General features: G+C 45.3%; 1 protein-coding gene across 9 annotated transcripts in view; it reads right to left on the bottom strand.

The window, feature by feature from the left end:
• The window catches only part of EML1 (EMAP like 1), an 883632-nt gene that overhangs the window by 201681 nt on the left and 666323 nt on the right, over window positions 1-15628 (bottom strand). For 7 of the 9 annotated variants that reach the window (XM_078660158.1, XM_078660161.1, XM_078660155.1 and 4 more), the window contains one exon: window positions 1989-2017. In XM_078660158.1, the coding sequence (XP_078516284.1) occupies window positions 1989-2017 (29 nt within the window). Of the gene's footprint in view, window positions 1-1988; window positions 2018-12539; window positions 12580-13260; window positions 13371-15628 lie in introns of those variants that run through there. The other 2 variants (XM_078660163.1, XM_078660162.1) reach the window with 2 other exon arrangements.

The raw sequence follows: 15628 nt of genomic DNA, 5'->3' as shown, positions 1-15628 counted from the left end.
ACTCTACTCCCCATTGTCTTCATTTATTGAACTGTTTGGAGTATGACGCTCTTTGAATAATCTAATGAACATTTTGGTCTCATTTTCCTGTACATAGTTTGTAACCTTGTCAAATGATCGACAATTGCTGATTTTACTGTCACTTATGAATCTTCACTCTCTCCCTCACCAATTCCCCACAACCACCACTTCACCCCCCCGTTCCTGTTTCTGGGGCACCATGTAAATTACTGATTTACTATTATGTATACTAATCTTGCATATTCAATACGCATTCCCATTGTGAAGTAAACAGTGTGGACTCAAGTTATGTTTCTTTGATTATTTTTCATTTGTGTGGTTATATGTTCCATTGCTACTGGGACCCCTTTCTTCTCACTCACGTGAGTTCTGTGGCATGGCTGTAATTTGACTCTTTCGCTGGCACTGAAAATCAGGTCCAGTGTGTGTCCTGCTCTGTGTGAGGGGTCTGTGACCAGCTGGGTGAGCTAATGTTGTCCATGTATTTCAGGAGGTTGGCAGAGTTTGTGTCATCATCCAGGTGTAAGTGGAGGTTTCCGAGGAAGATTTAGTGCTTCGACTTCATGGATAGTGGGGTGGTGAAGTTTGCAGGCAAGGTTGTCTCTGATGATAATTTTTTCTATTGGTGTGCAGTTGGAAATTGAGCTGTCCATGATCGGTGTGGTGTCTTCTTTGCTGATGGTGCAGCAGATTGTTTCTTTGTGGATGATTGTGATGCCTCCTGAGTTTGCTTGGGCTGTCACGGTCTGTCATCTTGTAGCCGTAGGGCGTTGAGATGTCGGGGTGGTGGAGGGGTTTAGTCAGGTCTCTATAATGAAGATCACTTCGGGGGCGAGGGCCTGACTTTGGTGGTGTGCTTGCAGAAAGATCAGGCATTGAGCAGGAGCATCGAAGTGCTTCCGGGAATCACAGTCAGCATGGGTTTCTGTGGGGCAGGAGGTCCCTAGCTGCAGGTGAACGATACTGCCACTGAGATAATAGATGCGAGGCAGCAGTTGTTGAGGTGTCAAGGATTCAGGGCTCGGAGTTCTGGTGCAGAGTATCTGTGGGTGGGCAAATGCTCAGGGTTTCTGGCATGGTTCAGGCGCAGAATGGCTTGCCTTTGGCATGCCTATGGCTGCCGCACTCGGGTCTCCAATAAGTAGGTCGGGGGGCTGGGTGGCGGAAGTGGCAGGGTTTAACACTGAGGAAGCGAGTGGCTCATGAACGGCACAGTGGATGAACCAGGAACTGCAAAATGAAAGTCAGAATAAAACTTAACGGCTAAAGGTTACAATTGGCAAAAATGTAACTTTAAGGCAGAAATAGACTACAGATTAAACCGGCAACAACGTTCACTATAGAGGATATAGGCTACCGGGCAGCACAGTCAAAACCGGGCACAACGAGGCACCAACCTAGCAACAGAGGACGTAAGCAAAGCCCGGGAGACCTGCTATGGCGAAGCTGATCGTGGGATCTGCTTGAGTGAACCATAATTTATGGTGTATATTGTGTGAAGTAACAATACAAATTATGAACTTAGTGGAATGTTCACCTTTGCTATCAAATTTAAGTGTCAACATTTGGAAAGGCATCTTGCCCTCTCTTCATACCAGCATGGTGTATGGGAACAAAATTGGAGACTGGTAGCGTTAAGTCAGCGCTTCATACGACCAATCTACACCAGTGAATTTATTATAATTTACTTATTTTGTTGCATGCTTTATTTAAATGGTTAATACTTCTAAAATAAGTTATTATGTGGTGTCTTAATGCAAGCGTCATGGCACTTCCATGTCGGAAAAGTCTAACACTAGACAGAGCAAGATTCAGGAAGGGGCACAAATGCCACCACAAGCAAGACAGATACACCCCTGCTAAATTTACATTTAAAATAATTAAATAAACACTGCATTTACAGTAGTAAAAACAGAACATGTATGATATAAAAAAAGTAGATGGGCAAATATAAAAAGGTGACTTACCGGCGCTAAACATGGGTTCCTTGGCTTTGCTGAAAAAAAATATTGTTTAGTAAGATTTTACCAAATATACCTTGTACAGTCTTACTACAGCAAAAACACGAAGATAATGAACATTCTTTAAAAGTCAGATGCAAAAACGTTTTCCATGGGCCTCGGTTTCATAAAGCATGAATGACAGAAATTACACCTCTTGAGTTCACAACAGTTTTACCATCATGCCCGATTCCAAATGACCTCATTTTCGTAGCTGGCTTTTCAACACCGTCATATCCAATACTAACAAACACTGTTCAAAGCCAATAACTCTGGCTTGCGTTTTTAGTCATTACTAAAATGTTCTTAAAAGCCTGCTGCATTGGGAAAAAATTTCTGTATGAAATACATCTGCGAGATAAAGACTTTAATATCAAGATTTGATGTACTTTTGAGATGTGGAATATTCCTTGATGCTGAAATGCAAGCTCTCCATAGAAGGCTGAATACACCTAACAGACACCAGCATATGGTGAGCCCACTCCATGTATATTTTATGGAATTGAAAACAATAGATGAGCTGACAGCAGTGTCCTCTAGCCAGACCTAATCATCATCTGGAAGGCTTCTTCCTGCTCAAGCATAGTCTAGGTTGGGTCATCACTATCAGTTGAAAACATGATTAAAGTCGATAAGCTGATCGCACCTACATTTTTTTTTAGCAGACCTGAAGGAACAGCTGTTAGATTCAAGTGCAAAAGGAGGAATAGCAGCAAGCACTTAGCCCATTGGTTTATTTATTGTTTGTGGACTGCCAACCGTGGAGGTGAACCCATCTTGGCCACCTGTATCCTGACTGTAGGGGTGAAGACTGCGACTGCAGGTTGCCCTTGAACTCATGACAGAAGCCTCCGTTCGCAGAATGAAGCCGCTAACGTTGTACGATAGGACAAAAAGCAGGATAGAAGATTTACATATACCTTGTTAACAATCGTGGTCGTTAGTAACAGAGAGAAAAAACAGGAGAAAAAAAAAAAAAGCTTGAGCAATACATCACCAGTACAAACTAAAGAATGCAACAAAAAAATTTCGCCATAGGGGACTTATTTATCAAGTAACAATTATACACTGTTTGGTTACTGCTGAGTAATGGTTCTTATGTGTTGCCCTCAAGTAGGTGATACATTGGGCTAGTTTTCAATTCTCAAAGTCAACGGCTGGGCCATGAGGCAAGGCAGGATAGTTCCATGGAAGGGATCCTAGGGGTGAAAAGGGGATGAATTTAAAGGGGACGCAAGGCAGCTTGGATGTTATTAGGGGGTGCGGATTAGTTGATCGTGTAGCAGGTGATGCTATCGGACAGAGTTTTTAGGGATATCCCTAAGTGGCTCTGAAGATGGGTGCTAGGAGTTTGACGGTAGCATTGATCTTGGCAGAGAGCCGGCCAGCCAGCTGGTGGGTGATAAGGTAATGCCAGGCTGTGCGTAAGGAGGTGATAAGAGACTGGTGGAGAAGGTTAAGACTATCTTGGGAGCGAGGGCGGACGAACTGTGTGGAGGGCCCTCTGGCAGACTTTCACCGTGGGCCACTTTGCTGAGCACTAGCAATCATTCCACCTTGGCTGCGAGTTAAAGGAAATGCAAACCGATCTTACATTTTGATGTGGCGACGAGAGTGGCGATGATAGATTCCATCAGGACTGGAGAAGTGACCAAGGTCCCTTGTGAAGTTGGTGAAAGCTAGGGCATCAGGGGGTTAAAGACTGAGTTGGGACTACAAATAAATTGAGGAGGAAGGAAAGTAGGGGCTCCAAGACAAACACTTGGAGCGCACCAACTGGTAAGAGACACAGGAGGTTGCCAAGAAGCAGAAAGTCCTGTTGACAGGCAGAACCATTTCAAGACCGAGCCAACACTGACTGGGTTCTTTTGAGAGAGTACAGTAAACTAGAAGGGTCACAGTGCCAAAGGCTACGGGAAGCTCCTTTAGTAAGAGGATATATGAAAGATTTTTGCGGTGAGCAGAGGAGATAAAATTTGCAATATATGTGAAGACTGTTTGTTAAGCGAAGCACCCATCAGCCCGATTGAAGGGGGGTTTGGAAGTGGTTGGAGACCAGGAATAGTATAAGGTGGTTTAACTAGAAGATATTCCAATATTTTTAAAGAAGAATGGAATATGAGACATGGACGGCTAATTATATGGGCAAGTATGGTGAGCTGTGGGCTTCTTTAGTAGTTATAAAACCTATGCAGGTTGGAAGTATGAGGGTTATGGGCAGACAGGGGTGACACTGAAGAGAAAGGTGAAGCAGAATAGGCGGTTTGTGGGCTAAATAAATCAGATGGGAACATAAAAGATTTGCAGGTTGCGTATTGGGTAAGCCCAGTGTGTGATGTAGTACAGTTAAGCAGGTCCGGCTGTGTGAATGGGTGGAAATGGAGGAGTGAGAGCTTAGCAAGCATTTATCTGATAGTAGTTATTATATCCGAGAAGTAGGTTGAGAAATCTGTTGCATGGCAGAGCGAATAAGGTGTTTATTATTCATTCCAGTCGTTTGGGTTTGGTTGGAGTCAGGTGGTTATGTTTTGCAAGTAACCTGATTTTGCATTGCTTAAGGCTGTTGATAGACTTTTCAGTGCTTGTTTGTACTTTTTGTTTTGTAGTAAATTTGTTTTTCCCCATCACGCGCTTAGGAAGGTGTGTATCAGAGTTTTCAAGTAGCGTATGTGAAGCATGATGCAAGGCTGAGGACTTGACATACTGGAGATGAACGTACGTAGAGGATGTTGAGTACCAAAGTGTTTTACTTTTGATAAACTGTTGATAAACTGTTAAAAAGATGTAGTTAGTTATAGAAGTGTGGAGACCTAGTGGATATGGTCTAAGAATCCTGGTAGGAAGTTGGGAGAATGTTTCCTTTGGGACAGGGGGGCAATAATGAGAGGAGGGAGGGCACATGGAATACTCGGATAGTTCTAGGATTGCTTGGTCAGTGGCAGGAGGTCTAGCGGTTTGCCATGGTTGCGAGAGGGCGCAGTGCATGTGTTGAGCACCGATTGATGAGTAGTAGGAGGAAGAACTGAGTACGGAAGAGGATTATGGAGGTTCAGGTTAGTCTCCAAAAATGACGAGGTTACTTTTGAGGTCTTTGAAAAAAGTTCACTGGCACCTGGTAGGCAGTTTGGTGAAAGCTAGTGCATCAGGGGTTTAGAGACTCAGCTGGGAGTAAAGGTAAATGTGGAGGAGGAAGGAAAATATAGGACCTGTCTAAGTGAGCTCAACATGACCAAGCAGAATCCCACACAGCGACACGTGCAGCGAGACAGTCAGATACACTCGAATGGAGATGGGGTGAGATCATTGGAAATGAGAAGACAAGGGCTTCATGTACCGATGGATGGTAGTACAAAACACTGAAAGAAAAATCATATCCCCATGGAAATAGGACTCGAAACAAGGAGGGGCTCCAAGACGGGCACTTGGAGCGCATCAACTGCTAACAGACACAGGAGGTTGGCAAGGAACAAAGTCTGGTTGAGACGGAGGAGAACCATTTAAAGCTTGTTTCCGGTCCAGGGAAGGCATGGCTTGGCAGTTCGGGCTGGACTGTTCCCATGAGGCACAGGGTCAGACTGATTTGCATATGGACATGTCTGAACTGGGGTGGCAGAGTGGGCTAAAGAAAGGTGATGGATTAAACCCAGATCTGTTGACTGGGTGTGAGTGTTTGATTGGTTCAGATGCTCCGTCCATCACCACCCCCCTGAAGAACCATTTAAATACAGAGCCTATGATGACTGGGTTATTTAGAAAGGAAAGTAAACAAGAAGGGTCACAGTGCCAAAGGTCAGGGCAAGATCCTTTAATATGATCATATATGAAAGATGGTTGTGATGAGCAGAGGAGATACAATTAGCAACATATGTGATGGCTGTTTCTGTAGAGTGAAGTACCCAGAAGCCAGATTGAAGGGGTTTCAGAAAGTGGTTGGAGACCATGAAGTGTTTAAGGTGGTTTAACTCAAGGCGTTCCATATTTTTTAGAATAGGAGACAGTGGACGGCTAGTTATATGAGGCAGTATGGTGAGCAGTGGGTTTCTTTAGTAGTGGTAAAACATTAGCAGGGTTGAAGTATGAAGGTTAGGGGCAGACAGAAGCGAGTCTCTGAGGGGAAAGGTGAAGCAGAGTAGAAGGTTTGAGGGCTAAAAGGATCCAATGGGGAACATGAACATTTGCAGATTGGAGTATGGGGATATGCCCGTGGGTGATGTAGTATATATTAAGAGAGTCCAGCTATGGGAGTGTGGCATTACGATGATGTAATGGGGTAGGTGTGGAAATGGAGCAGTGAGCTTAGCAAGCATTTATCTGATAGTAGTTCTAATAAACGAGAAGCAGGTTGAGAAATCTGTTTTTAAGATGGAGGACATATTGGGAGCTTTGCAAGACAGAGAATAAGGTGGTTATTAGTCATCCCAGTCGTTTTGGGTTTTTGTTGAAGTCAGGGATTAAGTTTTGCAATTAGCCTCATTTTGCATTGCTGAGGGCTATTTAAAGTATTTTAGGTGTTTGTTTGTACTTTTGTTGATTTATAGCAGATTTGTTTTTTCCATCATGTGCTTAAGAAGGTGTGTATATTAGTTTTCAAATAGTGTATGTGAAGCACGATGCAAGGCTGTGGGCGCGATATACTTGGGAAGAAAGTACATATAGGATTTTGAGTACCAAAGTGTTTTTCATACCTTGATTTGATAAATTGTAAAAAGATGTAGTGTGTTATGAAAGTGTGAAGGCATTGTGGATTTGAATTAATGAAATTAGACTTGTAAAGCACGAAACTTAGACCAAGGGCGTCAAGGCGCAAGATGCGAACATCCGCTAGATGAGAACATATGCGGATATGGTCTAAGAATCCTGGAGGGAAGTCAAGAGAATGTTTCCTTTGGGACAGGGGGCAATAATGAGAGGAGGGAGGGCACGTAGAATACTCACTGAGTGAGTAGGACTGCATGGTCATTGACGGGAGGTCTAGCAGTTTGCCAATGCTGCGAGAGGGTGTAGTGCCTGCGTTGAGCCCAGCTTGATCAGTAGGAGGTGGAACAAATTAATGTGGCAGTTCAGGTCTAGTCTCCAAAATGGAGGAGGTTAGTTTTGAGTTATTTGAAAAAAGTCCTATGGCACCCGGAAGGCAGTCTTAGGTCAGAATATTGCCTTTGAATTAGATATTTCAGTGTAGGGGTATTGGAAGGATATTGGCGACATGGAAGTTGGTGCAGAGGTAGTTGTGAGAGACTTGTTAATTTGAATATCAACTCCTCTGACTTCGTTTAAGTGTCTGTGGGAAAAGGTGGCTTGCTCCATGTGAAGAGTTGTGGGTGTAGCATTCAGTGATCTATGACCACACTACTGATACCAGTCCATGCATTCAACTAGTGAAATTAACCCAATACAGACTTTCTAAAAAAGACTTTAAGGGATTCTGTTAGTGCAAGAACTGATATTAGATGTTATGGTATGTTTGTTCCATTGGAACACCTGACCAGAGCATTGGCTCATTATTACAATAGGGACTGAGCTTGTAATAGTCTGCTGGCCTCTGGGATAATTATGCTTACTAACCAGACATCTGACTAATAAACATTAGGGCCTAATATACCTGCAGTGGAGAAGTGTGGCTCAATGGTTAGAGCGGCAGACCCTGATGCAGAGGTCTGGCCCGGGACCAGAGTTCAATTCCCGCCTCGGCGGGTCTCGGGCTCAATTTCCTCGGACCTGATAATTCTCGCCTCGATGCCTATTCTAACCATGGGTCCCACACTGAGACTCTGGGCAATAGCTTGCTTAATCTCCGCAACAACCCCAACAGCGCTGGGATGCCTGGCTTCACCTTGGGGGTGCCCAGGAGTGGGCATTTCACAGGGAAAAGCCAGGAAGGGTTCCACAGCAGTATGCGTATAGCGCCAAGACACTCATGAGTATAAGTGCGCTTTACAAGATACGAATCATTTCATTTGGCAATACCATCAGACTGCCAACACTTCAGACAAAGCTTCGGACAAAGCTCCGGAGGAACAGCACTCTCCAAATGATGCACCATCTGAAAGAGGCCTGAAGCACTTGAGTGAAGTGATTGGTATTTACATGGGGTATGCAGGACTCATGTTTCCATTATGATCACTCTTTCACAGTTAATCACTTTACCGAGATAATCATATATACAATAAGAATCAATTATGTTCCAAATAAAGAGGAATGGTTCAGGGATTACTCCATACGACTAAAAAAAAAAAAAAAAAAAAAAAGGGACCAATAACAGACTGTATTTGCATTAAAATATATTTTTTCCCCCCCAGATACGGCTTCTCTACCCACATTACCAAACACTTTGTGATAGAAAAACATGGTTTAATGCACACTGGTATATATACTAACATTGTGTAATTGAATTGTATACTCCGAGTATTGTGTTAATGCATTATATATTCTCCGATATAATTGGGTGTGGGGAAAATGTTCTGATGAATTAGGAGCGAGAACCGAATGCAGGACATATATTCTGTGTAGACTTCAAACTCTCCATGGGCTTTAGGAATTTGGATTATAGAAAATAACTATTTTAATAACAGTTTAGTTTGAGTTAGATGCGATTCATCAGATGAATTATGGATTGTCAAAATAAACATTAAAACGTGTCCTTGACCCCAAACAATGTGTCCTGGGAATCGGGCTATAGGAATACACACCTATGTTGACCCTTCATCAAGTTCCAATCAGCTTTCACCTAGAGTTTTTAATCACTCTTGCCATATACCATTCCTCTTGAGTCGTGCGTGATTTGTCAGGTCAAGAGCCCCCTCTTTCACCCATCAATAAGCCCACTATACAATCTTATGCTTGGCAGTGTACCACCACTTCTAGTTGACCTGTCCTCTAAGAATTAAGTAGTGAGAGACCATCGACTAGCGGATGGTAATGTTGATCTTGTACTCCTCATGTACACTGCTGTGGATAAAACCAACAGGTCTAGAGACTTCAATGAGGCTGCAATGGCGTGAGGTAATCAAAAATGGTGCCCCCTGAAAATTTTGCTGTAAGCCCCTCAAATGCAATTTAGACTGGCCGTCTCACAGATATTCCAATGTCATGGGTTGAACGCCGATGCCCTGAGGAGCCAGCCCGCACCACACCGAAAGATTCGCTGGACTACAACACCTCCCAGCTTATGTAATGTACCACACTTCACCAGGAAATTGGGACTTATGAAGACAAAATAATGTTGCGGAACTTTTATAGGCGATGATGAACTGTTGTATATGTTGCGGTTTAAGAAATAGGGGTAGATGATGCTATGAACCATTATAGCCAGATTAAAATTTCTTCACATTGTGCCATCTCTATCCTGCCCAAGACACTCAACTATCTTACCCACAATCCACTAGTCTTTCCAAACATCTCTCTCTCTCCAGGACTATATCCTCTTCCATAATTGATTCCACTGAGCAATTCACCGTTCCCAGAAGTATTGCATGGAAGAGTCGAAGGCTCTCGGAAGCAAATCACAGATGCAACACATCTTAACCATAAGAAGCAGGCACTGGCAAAGCGAATAGGCCTCCTCTTTGTGCCCCAATTGCTCTGTCCCAGATGTCATGCAGCAGCATCAAAAATAGATACATTCATATTAAAAAATGCAAAGTGGGGTGACCTTTGCTGGTGTTAATAACATTTCACTGGTGCATGCATGTGCTAGGAAAGTGACTCGAGCACCATTTGTATTTTTTTTGTTAAATACAAATCTAAGATGGCAGCTATAATTTTTGTACAAAAGCACAAATAAAAAAAACATGTAGAGGGGAGCAGGAACAAGGAGGGGACATGAAGCAGAAAAAATGAGACCGCAACACGGAAAGGGAGAGAAACACGCATTAGCAAAGAACATAGGGAGCAAGTGGAGAAGTACTTAAAAAGCACATGAAAGTGACTACCCCAGAGCTAGAACCACGCAGAGTCCGAGTAGGGGTTGGGGAAGCGGGGGGAGGGGGAGAAGCACATAAGAGAGAAACATTGAACATAGGGGGATGGAAATTTAGTGCGGATCACACTGGGGACAGAAGAAAAGAGCTGATAAACACATGCACTCTCATGGAGGACAATCCGAGACAACAAAAGTCATCGAATAAGAAGCATAAGAAGCATAAGAGTGACAATAAACCCAACCAATAGTAAGCAATGGACAGGTTGTAGGCACACAGTAGGCCGTTTGCGCCAGACAAGTTAAACTATGTGGGCTGGACCACAAAAAGTAATTTGTTCACGCTGCGTCAAAATGTCAGGAAGTTAAGAAACAAGCATTGTCAGTACAAATAAATAGGACCTTAATGGGCTGCACACTCATCACTCTGAACTCACAGAAGCACGGTTCGTACCCTGCACTTGCACAGGGCAACCACTTCTCCTCCCCTGGCTTTCACAAACACCTCTCCTGTTGCACTCACATAGGCATACATGTCACCCCCTGCCTCTGCACCCACACAGGCCCCACCCCCTTCTCCTGTATACCACCACTCACTGGCACAGAAATCCCTGCACTCGGAGCGACACCCCTCACGCTGCATGCATACAGGTACATTGGCACAGACGCACCTCCCACCGGGCATTGATACATAGAACATTCCTCTCCCTGTAACTCGAACAGTAAACACAAAAGACCTCTCATCCTGCACTTATGCAAGTACCCACTTCCTTGTATACTAACTCAAGTACATTATCTCCGCACTCAAACACGCTCACATAGCCACATCGCTCACTTACAAATACATCACTCACTCTACAATAACAAGCATTCCACTCACTGTATACTCACACAAGCACACTGCTCTGTGTACACTTAAACAAGAACACCATTCGACATACACTCGTAGAACAGGAGCTGCCCGTACAGGTAAGAGCGGCGAGTGGGGGATTCGACAGACGACCACAAGGGAAAATTAAATTATTAATGTTGCCTTGATTGTCAATATCCCCCCACCCCCCCTCCCCACTCCTCTTACATGCACGGCACGCAGCTGTCGTGGAACACTGCCCAAACCACATGCATCCAGGCACTCACACCCCTCCCAATGAGTGCACACATGGCCGCCACTCACCCGGCCTACTCACAAAACCCTCGACCGAAAATCTTACACGCACCCCCACCCCACACACGCCCTCACGTTTGCAGACCTCTCACCCTGTAACCACACACCCCTCTCTCACCCTGCGCACTGAAGTACAGTGCTCAACCTGCACTCACAAAGGCACAACTCTCCCACTCTACTCGCACACCTCTCACTCTGCACATCTCCACCCAGGGCTTTAAGTGTAATAAAAAACGGGGGGGGGGGGGGGTCTCTCAAAGGGGCATGCCAATGTTATCAACGGTGTGTCTTAAAACAAAACATGTAAGCTAAAAATCTGGTCTTAGCATAGTGTGCAGCGCGACTGGTATTTTGCTGCTTCCGTCATTGCATCCAGATATATAATACAAGTAACATCACACCTACAGCAAGCCAACATTATTGGCTGTGTCAATGGTTGTTAGTTGCAGAAGCAATAACTATGACTTCCTTGAATATAATACTACAATCCTTCAGTTCTAAAATGATAAGACTGTGAAAGAACTGTAACGAGAATCTACGAAGTTACCCCAAAGGCAGTGAAGGGTGGTACTACTGCAGATTTAAGATTTTTTTTTTCAACCGGTGGGTGAGGGCAAAAATGGAGAGCCCGATAGGATTCCTACTCAACACCTGCTTTTTAGAACTGCGGGTGCTCAGCACCGACGGGACCCGGCCCACTTAAAGCCTTGTTTCCACCCCTTCATTTGCACACGCACATACTTCCCCAACTTCACGCACATAGGTGCACCTGGTCTTCCTACAGGCAAGCTAATCACCAGACACTCACGGAAACATCACCTCGCCCTGCGTTTATTCAATCTTTCTGACTCGGTGTCTCTTGTCAAATATGGCATTTATTTTATTCCGCGAGAGGTCAAGGATGAGAAAGAGACAGACGCTGAGCCGCAGCAGAGAAAGCAACCGAGGTAGGGAGAGGCAACCAATGGGGACTGTGCATCATGGATTAGAGAAAGTGAGATAGGGAGATAAGAAAATACAGAAATTGTGAGAAAAAGCACGAGAGCGAGAGCGAGGCAAGTGAGGTAGAGAGGGGGGCAAGTGAGGTAGAGACAGGGGGAGAGAGCGAAAGGGAAAAATAAAAAGTAAAGGAGATAGGGGGGAAAAAAGAGAGCGAGGGGAAATGAGAGGGGGAAATGAAAGAGAGAAAGAGAGACCTGAACTCCAAGAGACGCAATCTCATCCCCTCTGCAACCACACAGGCACACGCACCCATCCATCGACCTGCAGGTAAGGCTTACCCAACACCCTGCAGGGCAGGCTCAGCCATCACCCTCCCGGGCACACCCATCAGCCTGAAGTAACACAGAAGCCCCTCGCCTTGCACTTGTAGAAACATCCTGCATAATACATAAAACCATTGTACTTAAAACGGGTACGTCATATCTCGTTAGCTCACCTGCGGCTTTTCTGAGTATGAGACATCTCTCAAGTATTCTCTAAAAAAAGAAATAAGTATGGTAATGGTTCATTGTGCATTTTCAAACCAATGCCCACCCCTTCCTTTAAAACCTAACACACACACCAACACATCCGATTCAGACCAGAGACCACCGAATTTGAAACCAAAAATTGCTTTCTCCGCCTGAAATGTCCCCTATTTCAAAGCAAGTCAATGCAGAAAATGACCCCCCCCCCCACAAATATTTTCTAAACAACTCCCTCTTCCCTACTTCCAAATGTTGGCAAGTCCGCCACGACATACGCTCGGGTCTGAATTACCCTTAATAATGCAGGAATTGTAACAGTACACTTTCAACAACAGCCCATAACAAAGTCCCGTTATTGGAAGGAAAGCCTCTCGAGGGCGATTTCTTTTGAAGTGAATAGTTCATAACCCGAAAAGAAAGAAATGTGAAAAGAAAGAAATGTGAAAAGAAAGAAATGTGCAGCTCTTGCCTTTGAACTTTTCTTTAGCATCTAATTTCGAACAAAACCTACATCGGCCATTAACCGCTTTCTAGAAAGATTAAACTTCTAGTTTAAATCGTCCCGATAAATACTTTCTTTAAAGTTCAACAGACTGAAAAAGTGCAAAGTAAAAGACGCAGAAGGGGGGGAGGGAGCGGAGTTAAACGCGCTCACCCCCTGGAAAGTGTACAAAAGTTAAACGCGCTCACCTCTCTGGCGACAATATAGCTGGAAACGGAATGGCGGACTCCGGAGAGTTGTTTAGAAAGACGGAAACACTTCCACTAGGTCTGGGTGCGGCTGCTTAAATTTCCGGAACTGCTACACGTGACGCTTTTACTAAATACGCCCTCTTGTGAGAGGACACGATAATTTCGTTTTCAGAGAGTTCGGCAGTTGCTAGGGCTGGATTTGCAGCCTCCCTTTCTGCAGCCTCCCTTTCTTCGTTTTCGGTTGAGCAGAAAAGAGGCGGAGAAATAAAATCCTATTTGTGTTTTTATGCCAGTCCTCTGAGCATTCAAGTTTGCATGGGTTTTAGATTATTTAAATATGGCTTGTTTTTGCCCAATTACCAAACACTGACTAAGTACAGCAGACATTCACAAGCAACCCGATCACTGCAAACTCACGAAGGCCAGCAAAGCACCTACTCGGACATTCAGCCTGCACTCAACCAAGCACACTGTGGTAAATTACTTCTATGTTTCTTCCCTCTCTACCACTTCATCAAAATGTCCTGTGACATCATAGAATGTTTGAGTGCCTTTCTGGAGCTGGCAGCTCGTTCCTGGTGGGGTTTCTTCCTTGTCTCTTCTCTCCTGCTATCTTGCCACCTACCTATCCTGTCAATAAAGTGTTGTCTACAACTACACCTGGACTACGGATCAGCATTTGTGTACCACACACACCTCACCCTGCACTCACAGTCACACCTCCAGCCCTGCACCTAGACAGGCATACTTCTCACCCTGCATTCATATAGGCACATCTCTGACCCAACACTCAACCAGGCACAATGCCCACCCCCCTCCCCTGCAATAATACAGGCAAAATGTTTACCCAATTGCATTCAGGCAAAATGCTCACTGCACTCATCGATGCACAATCTTCACCCATACATTCACACAAGCGCAATGCGCACACTACACTTACAGAGACACACCTCTCACCCAGCAATCCTAGCAACACTGCTCACCCTGAACTCAACCGGGGGCACTGCAATCCAGCACTTAAAAAAAGTACAATCCTCACCCGGCACTCACACAGGCAACCCTACACTTGCACATGCACACGGTTCACCCGGCATTCATTCAGGCACTCTGCTCACCCAGCACTCATACAGGCGCACCCTATGCTCACACAAGCACACCTCTTCTATTTGAGTTGATACACTGCTCGGGGATGGGGGTGAGCAGCGCCGCCAGGGTCCAGCAAAGAGCTGCAAAGTAGAGGTCGCTAACTTGTCGGCTACCGAGGGTAGTGCTGAGACCATGTACAGGGAAGTACAATGTCTACTGGGGGCTACCAGGTCAGATCCTGGTGTCATGCTGTTTCTAGATGCTGCAAGGCCCATGAAGCCCACAGGCAGCCTGCCTAAGGGAGTTTGGGTGGGTTGACAGCACCAGGACGGAACAGAATTGGTGGTATCCCAGACAGCAGAACAGACAGATCGGGCTGGGCAGGGGAAAGTGCCTGTGCTATGCATAGATGATCTGGATCACCACTCACCTTGTATTCACACAGGCACACCGCTCACCTTGCACTCAAACTGGTACATCTCTCGACTTGCACTCACAGGCACAGCCCTCACCCAGCACTCCCATAGACACTCCACTCACCCTGCACTCACACAGGCATACATCTCGCATACAATGCCTGCATTCGGCGCAAACACATTGCTTACTCACCCTGCACTCACAGATGGATTCTCAAAATGGATTTGATACTATCCACTCACCGTGGGCCTTGCAGTGACTAACTGGTCACTGTTCTAGTCTTTCTAGTTGTGTGTTTATACCAGCCACTTTCCGAGGGCTGGCTTATTCTATCACCCCATATCAATCCATCACAGGCGTCACAAGACATGTGACCCTGCCAATAAAAGGGGGCGGGCGCATGTGCCCATGGCCAGTTCTACGGTGTAAGCCATTGTGTCCCTGTGGTAATTATCCGTGTATGTGGGCCTAGGGCCTCACCCCATTACATTGGCGACGAGCTGGTAGACCCACATATGCAGCTGCCTTGATGGTAGCTATGGTGGAGAGAGTAGCCCGGTTGTAGGCAGCGCCTGGTTACCTGCAGGGCGTGTTGTGAGCCCACGGGACGAAGGAGTTTTGGGGAGCTGTGCTGCTCCCGTGAAACAAGGGGTGGAGTGCCAGGTACGGCACACGGACCCTGGAAATGGAGCTGAGCAAGAGACCCCTTCCCCGCGTACCTCCAAGTGATGCATCCTCGGTGGCCGGTGAGCAGGGTTGGATTGGGAATGAAAATCGGCCCAGGCACGCAAACAAAAAAAAAACAAAAAACGGCCCACATTTGCATAAACACTCCTCATATCACTGCTTTGGTGTAATGTTA

The sequence above is a fragment of the Lissotriton helveticus genome, chromosome 9 (assembly GCF_964261635.1).
Source record: "Lissotriton helveticus chromosome 9, aLisHel1.1, whole genome shotgun sequence".
NCBI lineage: Eukaryota > Metazoa > Chordata > Amphibia > Caudata > Salamandridae > Lissotriton > Lissotriton helveticus.
Note: the sequence above shows the minus strand (reverse complement) of the source record. Positions and strands in the feature narration are given on the sequence as shown.